The sequence below is a fragment of the Fundulus heteroclitus genome, chromosome 22 (genome assembly GCF_011125445.2).
Source record: "Fundulus heteroclitus isolate FHET01 chromosome 22, MU-UCD_Fhet_4.1, whole genome shotgun sequence".
NCBI lineage: Eukaryota > Metazoa > Chordata > Actinopteri > Cyprinodontiformes > Fundulidae > Fundulus > Fundulus heteroclitus.
In genome coordinates this window covers 24,535,478-24,554,756 of record NC_046382.1, presented here as the reverse complement: position 1 = coordinate 24,554,756, position 19,279 = coordinate 24,535,478, and the positions used below count along the sequence as shown (strand labels likewise).

The following is a 19,279-nucleotide window of genomic DNA, read 5'->3' as shown; positions in this document are numbered from 1 at the left end:
CGCCGTCAAAGGTAGCCGTGTCTCCAACACATTCTGAGAAAGTATGAAATCTTGTCCGCAGCCTTGAAAAAGCAGCGGCCTCGGTGATGAATCCTGTTTAGGTCTAACATTAAAACCAAGGCTGGCCTATCCTGCAGATAGAGGATTAAGGTTTCAGGTTTTTGGGGAATTGTCTGAAGCCCGGTGTCTGTCTGCTGGTCATCGCTTTTGTATTGATTTAAGAGTTCAGCTTCGACTTCACCACCGCCTTTCAGCCCCAGACGGCGGTCAGGGCTGCGTTTTTGTCTGTGGTCAGCGATAGAAATATGTTTTTAAAACGTAAAGTTTGGTTGTGATACTGAAACTGCAATGTTATGGTTAAATGTCTGGACCACATGCCTTTTTAAATCAATGTCACCCCCGTCACCTGGCTGATGTCCAGACTGGAAAAACTCACACTTTTTTTTTGTTTTCTTCTAATTTAGTAACGTAAATGATAAACCGCACATGCTTCAGATTCCTAATACGGCTCTATTTGTGCATGTCTGACACATGTACAGTTCCTCCTGAGAGGCGCTCTTTTCTCCCTGCATTCCTCCACATAATGGGCTCGGTCCGATGTCGTTGTGGCCAGAACTACGGCGGTGTGTTAACACCGTTTCACCACCCCCCCCCCCCCACCTCTCTCTCTCTAGTCTCTGAAATGTACGGCCTAATTGAAAGCAGAGCAGCAATTTTACGACAGCTCTCAGTGTTCTGCCCCTATGGAGGCCATCTGCTTTGGATTTGGATTTCAACCTCCTCCTCCTCCTCCTCTCTCTCTCTCTGTTTCACCTTCCACCCCCCCCTCCCCCCCAACCCCACAATCTTTGACGGGCTGATTGGAAGGTCTTTCTATCGTCGGCTTGTGCTCGCTGAGTTTGTCCGCTTCCCTTTTTAATCACGGCGCAGGTTTTCGTCAGACCCTAAAGGATTTTCTTGCCCTTGTGTGTCTCATCCTTGTCTCCCGTTTTCGTTTCGCTGTTTCTACTTCGGCTCTGTTTATTCTACTTAATGCAGTCTGTGAGCTCATTAATCCTGCGATAGGAGCCAAGGAATGACTTGTGTACTTGTAGAGAGGGTTGGGGGGGGGGGGGGGGGGTGAAACTGAGTGGGAGTACTGCCGGAAACCGTTCACTGAGACTTTCCAGTCCAGTCTTGAGAGCGTATGAAAACCTGTGGATGTGGAAGTTGTTGGGTGTAGGTGTGTGTAGGACTAGCGTTTGCCTGCGTCTGTGTGTGGTCACGCTCATCTTGACGCCGCCTCTTTGAGTGTGTTTAGTTGTTTTTTTTTGTTGTTTTTTTTCCTGAGCACACTGTCCTTTGCACACTCTCTGACCCTTATCTTGCTTAAGCTCGCAGGCCTCCAGCCTCGGCACTTAAACAAACACCATGCACTGTTACAAAAAAAAAAAAAAAAATACGGTGACAAACTCCACTCGCTGCCTTCTGGCACACAAATCAGCAGCTGTTTCGCAATGTTTTTCCAGTTGACGGACAACTAAAATGCTCTAAATTGCTCAAATGTGTCCATTTGGCTTTTACTCTAAGCCTTTTATATAAGAAGTGCAAGGAAATACAAGCAAAAAAAAAAAAAAGAGAGAAAAGAAGAGTTCCTATGTAGGCTCATCTACCCAGGGGACTGTGTGGTGTGATGACGTGGGTCCATCCTATTAGTCATTGCATTGTGTACATCTAATAAATTCTGCTTGTCTGGATATCAAGTCTTACTAAAATATTTACTGGTGAGAGCTTTGAGCTGCTGTCCACCATCAGTAAAAGTTTCTATTTATCCAAAAGAAAGGGTAAAAGTCTGCCGTTTTCCTCTGCTTTCTCAGTGTGTGCCAGCTGTGTTGGCACTGCAGTCCAGATGTTGTGGCACTGTTTTTCCCACGTGTTTGCGTGGGGGTCCGATGGAAACAACCAGGCCTGCGAAGCTTGTGACTTCAGTGCCTAAACCTTCTGCTTTCGCCTGAGACCTCCATGACAGCCAGTGTCACAACGGCCTCATAACAGCTGACCACAACGCGGAGATTTACGACTCCAAGTGTCCAAACGAGCTCCGTGGTGATTTGCAGCTACGCGCAGCCAAATTTGCACAGGGAATGTGCATGAAAAGTGGGGGAACAATTAAAAAATGCAAGGTCCAAAGAAGAAAAAAAGAAAATACATTGACACTTTTTTTTTTTTTTACAGATTAAACTAAAAAGTCCCAAGACAAGAATTCCCGAAACCTCATGGAGGATGTTCAAAGACACTCTTAATTCAATTTAATTTTGCATTCATTTGATTTAAACTTGGGAGTTTGGTCTTTTGATGAATTCCGAAGTTAGATGTTTACAAAACACTAAAATCTCACATGCAATTTGATTTTACATTTATGAAAAAATGTCTATGTTCTATTAATTGTTTGCTGCTGTTGCCTCCTATTTGATAAGAGATAATATGAACCCTGATGAGAGCAAAATAGCAAAGTGGCCAAATTTAATGCAGCATATTATGAGCAGATTGGACTCAGTTACCTGAAGTCTTAATGAATGTGGATAAATCATACAGCGTACAAACAAATCCCGCTACCAGTGCTATACGTAATGGCCCATGTTGTCCTCTGCGTCAGATGTCAACATCTTACTCATAAACGGTCAGGGTGTGTCAAAAATGATCATCACCCATGCTGCTCCTACAGCACGGCTTGGCTGCTCAGAGAGGCTTGATGCAATCTGAAAGTCCTCCGCCGAAGGCAGCCAAAGGCCAAGGCCAGACCTTGGAAACAGCATGGAGCCAAATAACGAACGGTCATGAGATAAATGAGTGCTGCTTCTGTCCAGCTGAGTCCTGGCTGCGGCGTCGGGAGAGATCTTTAGTTTTCACATCAGAGCAAGGAGCTCGAAGGGGGAAACTACCTCTACGTTTGGATTCTAAACCAATGTTGTGGGTTAAGGTTACCCTCCCCCGGGGTTTAATCTCAAAGCTCTCGTACGTTTTTATTGTAAATCAAAAATTGTCAACTTACATCAGCGCCAACGCTGCGGTGTTTAGGTTTTTGTGGCGGCGAACGTCTGCCTGTTTATACTTCGACTATATAGCGACTGGGTTATTTGTAGGAGGGTTTCCAGCAAAGCGTTCTCATAGCATTGTTTTAATGCTATGAGAACTGACGTGGATTAAGCCAGCAGGAGTCAGATTTTCCAGGCTGCATGCTGTCATGGTGGAAGATGCAAAACTGACACCTGGGGCTTGAGGTCACGCTCCTGAGGAGCCAGATTGAAGCTCAGCCCTGCACACGTCCTCCGGACCTGCTGGTGCTGATGCAGACCGCTGACGCCTGCTTGGAAAGCACCAGATGCTGCTGCTGATTTAACTTTCTATTACTCATACTCAGGCCGGGACCCGCGGTGGAGGAAAGGCCTGGAATACAGAGCCTTGCACAAGTGTTCACAGACCTTGAACCTTTTCACATCTTTTCGTAGTGCATAGTTGTGAAGAGGAGGAAAAGTGATACGTGGTTTTTGTAAAATGCTAATTTGAAAAGTTGCATGCATTTGGACTCAGGCCCCTATATATATATATAAAGCAGTGCCACCAGCTGCCTTCAGACGTCACCTGATTAGTAATTTGATTCCTTTTGTGCAAGTTCATCTCAGCATTAGTGCACCTCAAAGGTTTGTTGGAAAATGGTGGTGAAAAGAAACGGCATCATGAAGTTGATCTTCACAAACAATGGCTAAAGCTTCAAACACCACGCACAGCGTTGTTCAGTGCCTAATCTGAAAATAGACAACATTTGATCGCCCGACTAAACTAGACTAGCTTGGAAAACCTGAGTGAAGTTGGCCCCCCCACCCTCTTCAAGTCAGACAAAATTGGTGCCAAACGTTTGTGCTACGTTTGTGCTGGTTTGTGCAGCAAAAATTTTCGTTTGTGCCGCTATCATATTAAAGATATAAAAAAATGTTTTTAGAGGTAATCAAAGGTCAACCAGCCCCCCCACCTTCTTCAAATCAAATGAAATTGGTGTCAACAAACGAAAACTTTTGCTGCACAAACCAGCACAAATGTAGCACAAACGTTTGACACCAATTTTGATTTGATAAAGGTGTGTGTGTGTGTGTGTGGGGGGGGGGGGGGGGGGGGGGGGGCTGGTTGACCTTTTGACCTTTACCTTTTCATTAATATCTTCAAAACCAAAGCAGCACAAATGAAAATTTTTGCTGCACAAACCAGCACAAACGTAGCACAAACGTTTGGCACCAATTTTGTCTGATTTGAAGAGGGTGGGGGGGCCAACTTCACTCAGGTGCTTGGAAAGGAGATCAAGATAAACCTAATCAACCCCAAGGGGCAATTGGGTTTGATAAAATGCAAATGCAATTGGCGGCAAACAAGCGTAGGCTTCTTCAGTCTCTTTTTGGGCCTGTCAGGCCAAATTATTATACTAACAGGGACAAATGAACGCTTGTATCGTTTTCTATTGCAGTTTGTTACCATATATCAGCAACCTGTCATAAATGAGGCATTCTAACCATCATATAAAGTAAAAAGTAAAAACTGAGAGCATCGATCAAATAAGTAACCAAGAGGTCCTCGGTAACGCTGGAGGAGCTGCAGAGATCCACAGCTCAGGTTGAAGAATTTGTTGACAGGACAAGCGTTAAGGGTGCGCCCCGCAAATTTTGCATTGATGGAAGAGTGGCGAGAAGAACGCCGTTGTTGACAGAAAGCCACAAGAAATCCAGTTTAGGATTTGCCCCAAGTCAAGCAAGGGAAACAGCAAACGTGTGGAGGAAGGTGCTCTGCTCAGAGGAGAAAGTTGGAACTTTTCCGGCTTACATGTAAAACACTTTATGTGGCAGATAACTTATACTGCATAGTGGTGGCAGCGTCATGCTGTGGGACGCTTTTCTCCAGCATGGACAGGCGAGCTGGTCAGAAATGGACGGTTGTACATATAGTGATCCTGGTGGGAAATCTGCCCTCAAACACTTGATGCTGGGGCAGAACGAGCCTAAATATATGGAAAGAGGGACAATGAAAAGCTTAGATCAAAGCAACAAAATCTCTTCAGATGGTCCAGTCAAAGTCCAGATCTTAACCCAATTCAGAATCTATGTCAAGAGTTTGAAACCGATGTTCCAGTCCAGTCTGACCTCATGTTATTCTGCAAAGAGCAATTTTAGTCTCTAGATGTGCTGCTAAAACAAAACACATCACTAGAGGCTTTAATTGCAGTGAAAGGTGGTATTAATAAAGAATTAAATCAGGAGGATGAATTTAAAAAAAAGATTTTTACTTGTAAAGTGTTTAACAACCCTATTTAATTGTCATTCCACTTACCATCAACATGCTATAAAATCCCAATAAAATACACTGCAGGGTGTGGTTGCGACTTGGATAAACGTGAAAAGGTTCAAGAGGTGCGCTTTTGCGAGGCACCTCGCAGACTGCCTCATCGCCTCCATCCAAAATGTCAGCGTGATTACCAAAACAACCTCGCTCGAGGACTCAGGAGTGTCAGGATAGTTCAGATTTCACTTTAAAGGCAAAGAGCTTCCTGACTTTCTGGAGAGCTGCCTTCAGCTGCACGCATGCAGTGCGTCAAGATTTCTTTCTTTATTATTATTTTTTTTTTTTGGTCCTGCCACATCTGATATCACTCTGTGTGCAAAAAAAGACATTTTTGGCAATTCCCAGCCCTTATCTGACAGAGAGATAAAGCTGACAGAGATTTGATATCGATAATGACATGCTCTGACAAACTAACAGATGCATTTGCATTGGGGGTTTATTTTGGCAGGCTTTGATTTATGCCGCTGATGTCATCTGTGGCAGATTTGTTTGTGACAATCCACTTTATTGGGGAGGGGGAGGGGGGGGAGAGAAATAGTTTATTTCCCAAATGTTATTATAGTGGCCCAAATACAGCTGCCAACATGAAGTCATGGGGCGGCGCCTCTTGACAATATGGTCCTCGGGCGAGTGCTCTTTCTCATGGCTGACTGACTGTTTGCAATCATCTCCCAGTGGAGAATCAGAGGAGTAATTTAACACAGCTGTAATGGAAGCAGACGTCATTTATACGACCTTGTATCGAGCCAAGACCCTGTGTAGGAGTGTTCTGCGTGTGATGAGGTTTGATATACGAGCACAACAAAGATGGAAACACCCTGTTGTTACCCCTCTGCTGCAGGACTGTGTGTTAGAACGACGCTCTGCAATGCATCAGTTTATTTATTGGTCTTTGTTTTTTTTGTTTTTTTTTATAGGCCAGACCCAAAGGGGAAGGACTGACACCCTACCAGGGGAAGAAAAGATGCTTCGGCGAGTACAAGTGCCCCAAGTGTAAGAGGAAGTGGATGAGCGGCAACTCCTGGGCCAACATGGGGCAGGAATGCATTAAATGCCACATCAATGTCTATCCACACAAACAGGTACCTCTGCTTACATATGGTGGCATGATCTGACCGGGAAAATGTTACACACACACACACACACACACACACACACACACACAAAATCTGGCTCATTTCAACCAAAACGCAAATGAGCCAGAAACTGAATCCAGACTCTGGTTTAGGGATTTTCCAGATGGCCTCACTTAAGTGAAATAAAAACCACTTTATCTACACTGATGTAAAAGTTTTGGATAAACAAATTACATTTCTTGATGCATAAATGTTTACAACTGCACGGCGAATCCGCTCAGAACGGCAAGAAGCGCGTATTTATGAATGGCTCGGTTAGAAATGCGCCTCATATTCGGGGGAGAAAATAAGAAATCATATGAACCATAAAGTGTTTTTCTAAACCACACAGGCTGGATAAACCCCCGTGTTCAGCCTACCCGGCTTGTTTTGGTGTAGAGGCGAAGAAAGAATCCACTGTTTTCCAACTGGAGATATATTTATCCCTAACACTTCATCTTTTAATATTTATGCTTCTCCACATTCTTGCAATTCCACTTGCAGAAACAAAATTAGGACTTCTCCTCGGGGCCCTGCTCTCTGGTAACACTTGCATGAAACCAAGCAGGAGAGGACAGACTTCTCCTACGTGTCGCTGCTGAGACCACTGAAAGTCAAGCTTCAATTTTATTTACTCCGTTTTGTCATTTTCATCTGTGTGTAACCCTTACCAAGGTCCTTAACCAAACTGACTACAGCCTTCTTTTATGAACTAATCAACGTTTATCTTGTTGTTTTACTTTGAACTGCATCTGGAAGTCAAGTCGTTTAGGGGACAGGAAATGGGAAAGAGTCCCACAAAGACCTGAGAGATGCATCCTCCTTCAGGGTTGCATCTAATGTTGGACACATTTTTGGCTAATGCTGATTGGGAATCATCTTTTTGTTAATAAAAATATCTTAAATGTGTGAAACTGTTGGTATTTCTCGTAGATTCATGTGAAGAACTGGGCAAAAACTGCATTGTTGCGAGGAGCTATCCAATTTACAAATCTAGGCGCCTTTTTACACAGATGGACAGGTCAGAGTTAAGTTAGCAAAACATAAATGAAAATGGTACCAGGCTAAAAACGAGTAAAATGAAATCCAAAGTCCAAAGAAAACATTTCAAAGTCCTCTTAAAAAAAACATAAGAATTATTGATCAGGACCTTTAATACAGAGAATGGGTACAGGAAAGCAAAACACAAATAACAAGCTGACTCCTTTTCTGGTAAACGCTGTATTTTATCAGAAAAGGAATAAACTCCACTTTATTTTATGTTTTCTATAATGTTTTCTAGAAATGCTCCAATTCACTTTAGTTTAATTAGGATTTGATCCTAATGTTTGAATTGAAATCTCATATCGATCAGAATTTTGTGGCCGTTTTTTTGTTGAAGCATTGATCTGTCAATAGTGTTGGCGATACAGTTCCTGTTTCTCTTTAAGACTATAATACAGCAGCACTCAAAATACAAAAAAAAAAAAAAAACACTAAATAATTACAACGTTATTGTTTTAATAAGTGGTTACACACATGCTACTGGTTCCACAGGTTCTTGATCTGATCTACCATCATTTATACCCTATCTCTGATCCTAATTTCCGTTTGAACACTTTTTAGCTTTTCTGGGAGCATTTATTTGTGCAATCATGCATATTGCACAGCTTTCTAACAATCTTCTGTAAATCGGCTGCTGTTTTTTGTTATTTTAGCTTGAACATTGCATTTTACCTGAATATGCTGCATTTATCATTAATAATTGCACATTTTTAGCCGTTTCTGATCAGTTCCTTCTTTTCTGCTTTAGGCTTACCTTTAAATATTAGCTATTCATTCCTATTATATAGTCATATTATTCATATTATTTAAAAAGGGGAAAAAAATGTTTGGACTTGTCTTGTTGTGTCGGCGTGTTTTGTGTAATCTGTATGCATTCTAAGCCAGTGTCTCATCAAAAATGTCATTATGGTAACACATAATGACAATAAAGATTGTTGATTCTAACCTAGTTTTTAGGTCTGGTGTCTTCTGTCTACGTGTTTTTGCCACCGTCACACCCGAATTTCCCCATGGTGGGACAATAAAGGTATTGCTATTCTATTTTGAATAGCGACCGAATGCCTGAATGAACTGTAGACATGTTCTGGATCCTAGAAAAGACACATTCCTTTTACATTTCTTCCTGGATCTCTGCGCTTCCTCTGACTGTAGAGTGTTGTTGTCAGAGTGACCTGGTAGTGCTCACTGATCAGGGAAAGCTCTGATGTTCCTCAGCCCATCGCCGGTCAGCTGAAAACCGTACGACTGCATCTCAGTCGTAAAACTCTTTTACTTAAACATTTACTGTTGGTTTATTTACACTTAAAATACTAGTAATTACGCAATGTGTCGGCATATTATTATGTCATGTTTTTGCTCAGCTGTTTAGCTGAGCAAAAACATAATAATGTGTGTGCTGCATACTCGAGTGAAGGAGGGGTGGGGGGGGGGCAAATTAAATATCACAACACAGATGTAGTCTTTGAAAAAATGCATGTTAACTCGACGACCTTTTTTGAGGGAATAACTGTGATGAGATGGTCCGAAAAAGCCGCTTCATCCAGGAACAAAATCCTTTAGTTATTACTGTCATTCAGCAAGCCTCTCTGTCCTGAACTGTCATTAATTATGTGTACACGAGAAACCAAAATAATTAGCTGTGAACAACTAATTCAAAAAAGGAGTTCCTGTTTTAGTGAAATTAAGCAAACAACGTGTGATGGTGACATATCAGCTTTTATTAGTGTCGCTAACTGTAACATCGTCTCCGTGGTTTTTATAAATCGTAAATATGCCTAACTTGTCTCAAAGTCCTCTAACAGGCTGCTGACAGAGCCTGAGAGCTCAGAAGAACACAATAAGAACTTTTTGATATTCAGTAAAGCACGCTCATCTCTGCTGAGGCTTTTTGTCTCTCTTCTATGGAGTGTCACTGCACAGAGTTTTCTCTTATGAGAGGATTTCTGTGTTATTTGATCAGATTCCTGACAATATTATACTATAAAGGCATGGAACAATATTTTGGCCACAAGCTTAACCTCACAGGGCCACAACAACCAGGACCATTCCCGGATCGGTAATAATGTGTCCTCGCCCTGATATCCGATCCAAGAACATCAGAGTCAGGTCCTGTACCAATATTGGATCAGATCAGCCCCAACCCCAATATTTTCACACTTTGTTGAATCTTTATTTTATATCTATAAATACATAAACATATATTTATATGATTTTTTGAAATACTCCCCCTGGTTTGAAAGACTAATTGTTGTCAGATTTAGAATAAAACAAAAAACATTTGTGAAGTTATCTTATGCAGTCAAGCGTTTAAATCAGCGTTATCTGCTAGTTTCGGATATTTGAAAAAGGTGTGAACTGAATGAATATTCATATGTTTTTAGTTGTGATCTATTTTTGTAGAGTCCTGGGTTTATATGATACATATTACTCATATTTATCCCTAACAGGTTACATCATGATCTCTGAAACTGAGCTTATTCATACTTTTTGTTGAGTTGAACAAAATATTTTATCGTATTTTACATGTATACGCCTTAGTTTTGAGGTGTGCTCAAATGAATTCTGCCCTAAATACATCTAAAGTCAAACCTGCACCTGTGCTGTAAATAACATTATTATTGTTTCCAGTTTATGTACCAAAGGCTTACACACAGCTAGTGTTTAAAGGGACAGGAGCTCAGGATGCAGCTTTAAGTCAAAAGATTTCCTCGATCGAATCGAGTTCTTTGCTTGAGTCCAGTTCGGCAGGAACTCGCGCGTCTTCCACAGGGCTTCAACCTACTTCCCTTTAGCTATGAAGGAACGCCATAAAATCTCCCATCAGATATTTCCAGTTTTCCTTTAGGACCTAATGTCTTTGACACAGGGGTAGTAAAGTCCCAGAACTCGCTGGAAGAGTCATTAGTGGAAGCCTGAAGTATCTCCTTGTAATGACCCATGCTAACTGGGTTTCCTTTAGTCTAACCAGTTGGAATAAATAGGTGTTTGGGGGGGGGGGGGGGGGTGAAGCTTGGAGAAGAAAGGAATAAATGAGAGGTAAAAATTTCCAGATGTACTGTTAAAATCACCTCCAAACGTGCTGGCTCAGAAAGATCCCCTTTGTAGCTGATAATGATTCCAAGAAACCTGATGCTAATATTTCCAAACAGACCATTATAATCAGATGATGGTCTCCCTCTTTGTTTTCTTTTTTCTTTTTGGTACAGTTAAAGCACGCTGCAGCTCTCCAGATCTCTCAACTAACGGCGTTCAGTGCAAGTCTGGTCTGTGAAGAACGTCCGCCGGGGGGTTATCTAGGCTAAACATACTGTCAAAGAAGTGCTTCCGAAACTCAGTTTAGTTTTTACTTTAACGTGCATAACTAATTCAGTTTTATGAGTCAACCTGAGAAATAGTGTTTCTCCTTCTTGTTTAATGGTTTCTGCCACAACTTTAAAGAAGTGAGAGCAATTTGGTAAACAAAAAAAGAGCATTGCAGTGGTCTAAACGCTCAGGAGACCATGTCTCTTATCTTTAGAAATGCTTCTTAAATGAAAGAAACAGGAGCGAGACATAGATCTGATGTGTGAGTCTAAGCCTAATGAGGCGTCAGACGTAGCTCCAAGGTTTTTTCACATTGGATTTGGTTGCTTGGCAAAAAGAAGCAGCTTAAAGGAGCTATTATCAAGGTCTTATTTTTGTTTAAAACCAGAAAATAGCTGGAGACCTAGTCACTCATCCGAGGTAAACATTGGGTGATGCTTTTTAAAAGACACATACAGCTGAATGTCATCTGCGTAGATGTGTTAGGAGATGTAAAAAAAACAGGCCCTTCAACCTGTTTATTAAAGTTGTGTAGTTGACAGTATCACAGGCAGTGCTGAGATCAAGAAGGCCCAACACAGAGCGTTTTCCTGCATCTGCAGACATTTAAAAGTCTAACTTTTACTAAAGCAGTCTCAGAAGAGTGACGCTTCAGAACACCAGACTGAAAAGGGTCGTAGATCTGTAATCTACACAGCCGGGATCAGAGCTGGGTTTCTACAACTGCATTTTCTAGCAATTTACTGACATAAGGAAATGCTTTGGAAACTTGCCAGCCATGCATTGTTACAAAGCCAGGGAGAGGTAAATACTATATGTTTTTTTTCCTTAGACATATTCTTTATAATGTAGATCAGAAAGATCGATTTCATCAGCTTTTATTGTATTTTTATTGTGTATTTTCTCACAACTGGAGACGTTTTCACATTCAAGGTTTCAAACATGTGATCATTTTATTAAACAGTAACATAAGGTTCGCATTCAGCATTTCAGACATTAATCAACATTTAAAGGAATGATCATCTCTCTGAACTTGAAATTTAGCAGAATACTGACATATTCTGACAAGCAGAACTGAGCATAAATCACTGATATCATAGAAACCTTCATATTCGTTAGATTTTGAGGCGCCATCTGTTGGTAATAAGAGGTTGTTGTGACTAGATCTATGGGGTCCAGCGAATGACCTGGAGGTAAAAGGTAAAATCTGAAAGTGTACACGTACACTCTGTTATTCTGACTCAGCATTTGTCCTGTTTGCTTCTCCAGCGACCTTTGGAGAAGCCGGACGGCCTGGATGTGTCTGACCAGAGTAAGGAGCACCCGCAACACCTGTGTGAGAAATGCAAAGTCCTGGGCTACTACTGCCGCCGCGTGCAATAATCATCTCCACCCAGAGGGAAAGAACTTTGGCGTCACAACAAGTCCCGTTGTCTGTCTGTCGGCATGCAGCTCTGCCCCTCTTGTCCACTCTGTGCTTTAATGGTAGCTCCAATCCTCTCTTTTTATTTTTGTTTCTGTTTCCTTCCCTCTATAAGATCAGGATCAGTCATCTTACGCGCATTTCAAATATCGAAACACCATATTCTAGAAACAGAATTACTCCAAGTGTATATTTAACTGCAGCCAATTAATGTATTGATGAGTAACACCAAGCATGTATCGTCTTGGTGTCTCTGACGATATGTTCAGGGTCAATGCCTCACCTCGGGGGTTTGTTGGCTTTGTGTTTACAGAGATCTGCTTCCCTTTTTCCTGCCGAGTGAAGTATGCGATGTGATGAACATTTTTAGTCGGGAGGCGGGGAGGGGTGGGGGCCTTCTAGCGATGGTAAAATGTAAAAAAAACAAAACAAAAAAAGGCCTTTAAATCCGTTATAGGGGTCAGCAGCACATCTTACTAACTGTGAATTAACTGAGGGATAAAGTGCCATACATCCCAAGCTTACATTTCACATATTTATTTCCTTTTCTTGTAGAGTGCAATTTGAATTTTAACTGGGACATATAGGATATTTTTTATTTCTATTGTTGTGTATCACATCGTGTTACTGAGTCCGTGTGTATTTAGGAACTACTGTAGGTTCAGTCATATAGCGTTGCTCCGCAGACGCGTTTTTGTAAAAAAAAAAAAAAAATGTTGATAGAAGCGGTTTCACCGAATTTTCTCAGCTTCGATATCGGTGTTCAGCAGAAACAGATGCTGGACGAATCAAACGCAGGATCAATATGTAGGACAACAGGTTTCAGTCCGATCACCAGCTTGTCAAAATTTAAACAGTATTTTTCATAGCAATGACGTTCTTGGAATATTTTGAATATATATATCACTTAGAGGTTGAACTGTTACATTAGGGTTTACAACTAGCCAGTAATTAAAAATCAATTTTAGTTATATCTGGCAGATTTTTTGATTTTCCTTCATGTCCAGTAGCTAACAGCTGAATAGGGAGTCTGGGGTTAAAAGGTATAGTTCAGGATTCATGAAGAGAGGTTCTGTTAAAAGGTTATAAATAGCAAACATCTTGCCTTAAATAACTGCCGTGGTGTTTTTTTTTTTTTTATATATATTGGCAGAATTGAATTTGAAGTCCTGTTTGTGAAAGGCGAAGCTGATAATTGTGTACGGCATGCTGAAAGTGATGTAACACAGTCATTTTTTTCAGTGCCTTCTATCATAAGCTTTGTAACTTAAGGAGGTATTCCTAAACCGTAGGCCTGAAGCAATACCGTGGAAATTTTACTTTAGTTTCCAGTGATTCAAATCTGCCTTTCAAGGATTGTTTTCCGCAGGAGATGCGACCCGTTATGCGTACTGTATTTGGAGCCTTCCGAAAGTCGGTTGAGTATATATTTTTATAGCGCAACATGTAAGTGCCTTCAAGAGATTTGGAGACTGTAAGGGTAAGTGTCGTGGGCTCAGAGGTGGAGCAGCGTATGTGCTAACCGATGATCAGAGAGTCTTGATGGAGGTTCAAGATGGGACAAAGGATGAGAAAAAGATTAAAGCCCCTCTATTAGCGGTTAAACTGGCATGGCGGGTATTCGCCTCGGAGCAGTTTGCTGGACCAGCGTTTCCAGCTGGCAATAACAATCCCACTGCGGTCTGTTGTCATGGAGTATCAACATCGATGTTATTCCTCCTTTGGATCCTCACAACAGAACGAAACGCTTATGAAACGTTGGACCTCACGCTGTGTTTTGTTTTTCCTTATAATCTATTGTGGTTGTGTTTATCCAAGAAAATGTTGGTTTTGACAAAAAAAACAAAAAAACGTACACAGTTGCTTGCAGCATTTGGAGTCATGTTGGAACATTGCTGTGTGTGGAAATGTAACTAAATGCCAACTGTTCAGTTAAAAGGGCGCTCCGGGGATTCAGTTCTTCAGGTCCACAACGATGAAAGGCGTAATACAAACAAAAGCAAACGTCTTACTCACTTTAAGTCACTTGAAGTAAACTCAAAATCCCACTAATCTGTTTTCCATATGGTCCCCATAACATAATCTTCTATAAACTACCCTGCCTGTTATAAGATGACATCATACCTGGTATTAAATAGTGTTTTTTTGGGGGGATGATTAAACCACATATGCTGAGCTCAAAGTACACCGACTCGTGCCTGGGATTAAAATGTGATGTAATCCGACTTCCATGCTATATAAAAGTTTACAGGATATTTGTTTGCAAAAACCAGGTGTCACTTTTTTTTTTCTTTTTTTTACCAGCTATGGGGTTTAGTGCACTTTTCATTCCTCGACTGCTCGTAATGAAGTGCTTATGCAAGTAGTTGGCACCTGAATGTGGCACAGAACCTGTTGCCTATTGGGAGCAAAAGGCATTTGGCCAAATGTGTTTACAGAGAGACCACCCGTAAAAGTGCAGTTAACAATAGGATCTCGTTGCATTCACGCGACAGGTGTAAAGATCACTAGTGATTGGATTTCCAGGTGGCGTCAATGGTAGACCCGCACCGATCAGAGATCTCCGCCCTGCCCATTCGGTCTCCCTTTTAGGGGCTACAATATACAAAATAAAAAGTGTTGGGTTTTTTTTCAACCATCTTAACAATAAAATATAAAACTAAATCATTTTCTAAAAAAAAAAAAAACTTTAAAGAACTAAATCTCTCTGCATCAGTAAAAAGCTACAAAAACAGCAGAGTTCCAGTAGTTATAGGACCTTATTATCATTACACCCAGAAATGTAAATATAATTTTTCAGTCTGCAAAATTATTTCAAAATTACTAGCAGATGTGTCCAATTTGAGATTGGAGAGGAAAAAGCTTGGGTTTATGGTTATTTCATGTTTGATTGTTAAATAACTCGTTCAAATACAGGACTAGAGGGGGCGCCCCGCTGTGGGAGAAACAGCAGCTGGTGTTTACACAGCTCTACAGTTAAACTGGGTCTCACTAGTCCACAAAACAACATTTTCAGTCTTTAGCATCTTATATTAGTGTTTGGCACAATTAACACGGTCAACTTTTCTAACTGTAAACATCAGTCTCTGTGTGATTTCCAACCTTACCTACTCCTGCATGTTTTGTAACGGACAAACTCATCAAATGAAGAAAAAACAAAACAGTAAAGGAGCTTTGATGCAATATGTTTGACTTGCTGTTAATCTGCTGAACTCTCATTACCTGTGTAAAAGCAGCAGCCTGGCCACCATGCATCTGTAGAAAACAGTTTACTTTCTAGGAGCTTCTCACACTGTTTGCGCTCCGTCTGACTTCACCTTTCATCACCTCATCAAGCCGCGTCGAGACCGAAAACAGCCGAGTCGTCTTTCCTCGGTAACAACCTCAACACTGAAGAGTGTTAGTGCAACCTGTTGAATCAGGTACTGCACGTTCCCAGATGGAGGGAAAAAAGATCTGATTTTTTCATTTTTAGGCGTAAAATTGTTCAATTCAAGACCAATCTTGACGCTTCTATATTCAGTGGGTTTGAGACCACAAAAGTCCTGCTTGGAAGGTTTTCGGTTTGCATCACCAAGCTTAAAGTGAGATCCCGCGTGACTTATCATTAAGACGCTACTGAGGTCACTTTTCTCGGGCTTGATCAAGCTCATCTGTCAGGTAGAGTGCCCCTTTTAACAGAAGATTTGGCATTTAAAAAATATATATTATCCCAGACTCCTAACAGCCGTCCATTATTGGGAACAATCCATTTGTCTTAATGTTGATGCGTTGCTTCTGCTTTGCTCAGTGACACTAACCGGTTTGCCAGACTTAACGCCATCGATGCCTTATAAATTAACCTCATGAGCAACAGTGTTATTATGGAAGAAGATAAATAAAGATCCTGTCTAAAAGTTTGATTCCCACCCGGAAACGCGGCATAGGGGCGCCTTTATAAACGGCATCTCTGGAAGCAGACGATGGAAAACATTAAAAAAGGAGAGAATGAACTTGTAGACATAAATATCTTGAATTTTCTAGTACATTTGCAGATCAGAATGATTTTTTTTCCTCCTATGAATAAGATGTGTATTTTGGAAACATTTACTAGATGTTGAAATTTCTAAAGCAATCTGCAACCTGTTTCCTTGACTAAGATGTTTTTATGTATATATTTGACGGCCACGAGTTGCGATGTCTAGCGATATATAGCTTTTTCTGTTTGTTCGTGTCTATAAAGAAGGGCCTATTGCTGAGAAATAATCAAAGCTGGGGAATTGTTTTTTTGTTTTATTTTACATCGATCTGGAGGGATATCCTGCAGAAATATTTATGGAAAGACTTTTTACAACACTTTTTGTATAGAATATGCAACAAAGCTATACTGAGAAGGAAATATTGATGCTTACATAGAATATTATTAGAGAAAAAGCTGGTACATAATTAATGCCCGTTCTCCCTTATAAGCCATTGTATTTTTCATGTGTCAGCAGTGTTAAATAACCCCCGTGGCTATGCGACTAACCATCCTTTAAGGCGTATGTATCCTTTTTTTGTAAACACTAATATGCAGATTTGTTGTGTTAACATGCAGAAATACTTCTTTTTTTTTTTGTTTTGTTTCTTACCTAGTGATGGATATTCACCACTGTATAAGCACATGAAACTGTGAGATGTAGTTTGCTTAAAGCAGCGACGACAGGAAACTGTTATAAACCATGTTTATTCGTAGTTTAGGACGTGTTTATGCTTTTGTCAGGAAAGTGTGTTTGACAAAGAACTGTCCGAGTTTGCATGTGCATGTGTTTGGATTTGAATAAAATATTACTTTTTGTGCAATTTACACGTATTTAAATCCTCTACCGTAGCTTAAGGTTAGCAGCAACGTTAGTCCTGAAGTATTTCATTTACCACAAGTGTAGCCTCTATGATTAACACATATTTACTGAATGTGATGTGTTAACGCTTAACGCGGTCGAGTTGGAAGGTTTTGTGTGTGCGCGTGAGATGTTTGCAATGCAATGTTGCAATAATGTAATGTTTGAATTGGAAGGAACGCAGGCGCAAGGTGAATGTTTTTATTTTTTTGGTGTTTTTTGTTTTTTTGGGAGACAAAGACAGGAGAGGTCCGGCGCGTCGGCCACAGGTCTGTCTTTCACGTCCATGAAACGGCATTCCAAAATGTGCCTTATTTGATAGATGGGAAAACATTTTAGTGCTTTGGAGCTGTTGAGAGCTTGGTGAATTAAAGTCAAATTTATAACTGATCAAACAGTCTGCTGTTTTTATTTACCTTTGGTCTGTTTTTTCCCCTAGAGTCCCCTCCCTGAGATCGTATTGCTTTCTCACATTTAAGCATGTAACATTTCTGTGATAGACTAAAACAGTAGTTTAAAGAAATTACTTTGGAGTTCGTCTCTACGACTCTGCACGTCTAATGGCTTTTTCCCTCCTTCAATTATTCTTAGCAGAATAGCTCAAGCTCTATCAGTATTTTCAAATACTGAAGCATTCAAAGTTAGATTCACACCTGGACTTTGACTTGACCACTCTAACACATTAATGGGCTTGAATCGAAACCATGTAGTTGTCTCCCTGGCTGCGTTTTCGGGGCTACTGTCCTGTTGGAAGGTGATACTCCTCCTTAGGCTCTTGTGTTTTTTTTTTGTTTTGTTTTTTTAGGATTATTCCAGTATTTTTGCTCCGTCTGACCAGCCTCCCTAACCCATCATGAAGAAAAACTTCCCACAGCATGATGGTGCCACCACCGTGTTCTATTGTTGGAACGGTGTTCAGGGTGATGTGACACGCTAGTTCTCCTCCACACAGCATACTTCATGTAGATGAAAAGGTTGAGCTGTGAGCACCTTCTTCTACATGTTCCCTCTGGCTTTCTTTACAAAGAATAAAAAGTACACAAGTTATAGCTGTCCTCTCAACAGATTCTTCGACCTGAGCAGCGGATCTCTGCACCACCTCCAGAGTTACCACGGGTCTCTTGGCTGCTTCTGTAATTAATGCTCTCCTTGTCTTGAACACTTTCTATGGACGCCCACGTCTCGGTAGAGTTTCGATCTTTCCGTTTATTTGTGAAATGTCCAGAACTTGGAATACAACCTAGCTTTGCTTTAAACGTCTCCACAACCTTTTGCCCCTCCCTGTCTGGTGTGTTCTTTGGGCTTCACGATGCAGTTTGTTCTCTAGGGAACCTCTGAAGCCTCTGCAGGACGGCTGTGTGTGCACTCGGGTTCAATTACCGGTGCACCATGGTTACTAATTAGGTGACTTTTCTAGGCAATTGGCTGCACTGGATGTTATCAGGGGCTATCAGAGTCAACGGGGCCACATCCTTTTCCAAACACGTCACAGACCTGCACTACCTTATGTTGGTCAATCACGTAAAATCCCAATAAAATTATTTTGAAGTTTGTAGCTGTAATGCAGATAAAAGGTACTTATGCTAGGATCTGTTCATGTTGTTTTTACAAGTCTTCATTTCTGCATCTTTGAAGGCCCGTCTTTAAGTCAAGCTTTTAGACTGAGCAGCATAGATTACGATGAAGGGGTTTCTAATGGATTGTCCGTGAAGGCTGCGTAACGCAGACGAGGGAGAAACGTGTAAAACCTTTTTTTGTTTTGTTTTTTACATTCCGTGAAAGTGCTGAAAGATAACAGACACATAAAGCCGTGAGGCCTCGCATTTCAACACCCAGAGTCTGACTGTGGACAGAAACCCCCCCCCCCCCAAACACACTTAAAAAGGACACCAGCTGACACGGGTGCTGGGTGATAAAAGCGAGCTGTTTCACAGAAAGGCCGGCTGGTCCTGGCTGTAAAGATGTCATCGATTACGCGCGTCGAGCAAATCTTCAGCCAAGCCTTTAGATTCCCAATATTGAGCATGCATTGCAAAATGGCTAAAACAAAGAGAGAGGGCGGAAACCCTAGTTATACCAAGTTTGTTGCTACACCTCTTGGCCCAAACAGAGCCTGAGCAGAAAAAAAGGTTACTATGGCAACAATGCAATCTGAGAAGTCAAACAAACGA

At 41.2% G+C, this 19,279-nt stretch overlaps 1 protein-coding gene across 2 annotated transcripts in view; it reads left to right on the top strand.

The window, feature by feature from the left end:
- Positions 1-17,503, top strand: part of zcchc24 (zinc finger, CCHC domain containing 24) — a 57,991-nt gene extending 40,488 nt beyond the window's left edge. Inside the window, exons 3-4 of one of the 2 annotated variants that reach the window (XM_012880584.3) lie at positions 6,282-6,446; positions 12,096-17,503. In XM_012880584.3, coding sequence (XP_012736038.1) covers positions 6,282-6,446; positions 12,096-12,209 — 279 coding nt within the window. In that variant the 3' untranslated portion in view covers positions 12,210-17,503. Of the gene's footprint in view, positions 1-6,281; positions 6,447-6,983; positions 8,473-12,095 lie in introns of those variants that run through there. The other variant, XM_021307542.2, reaches the window with a different exon arrangement.
- Positions 17,504-19,279: the final 1,776 nt, after the last annotated feature.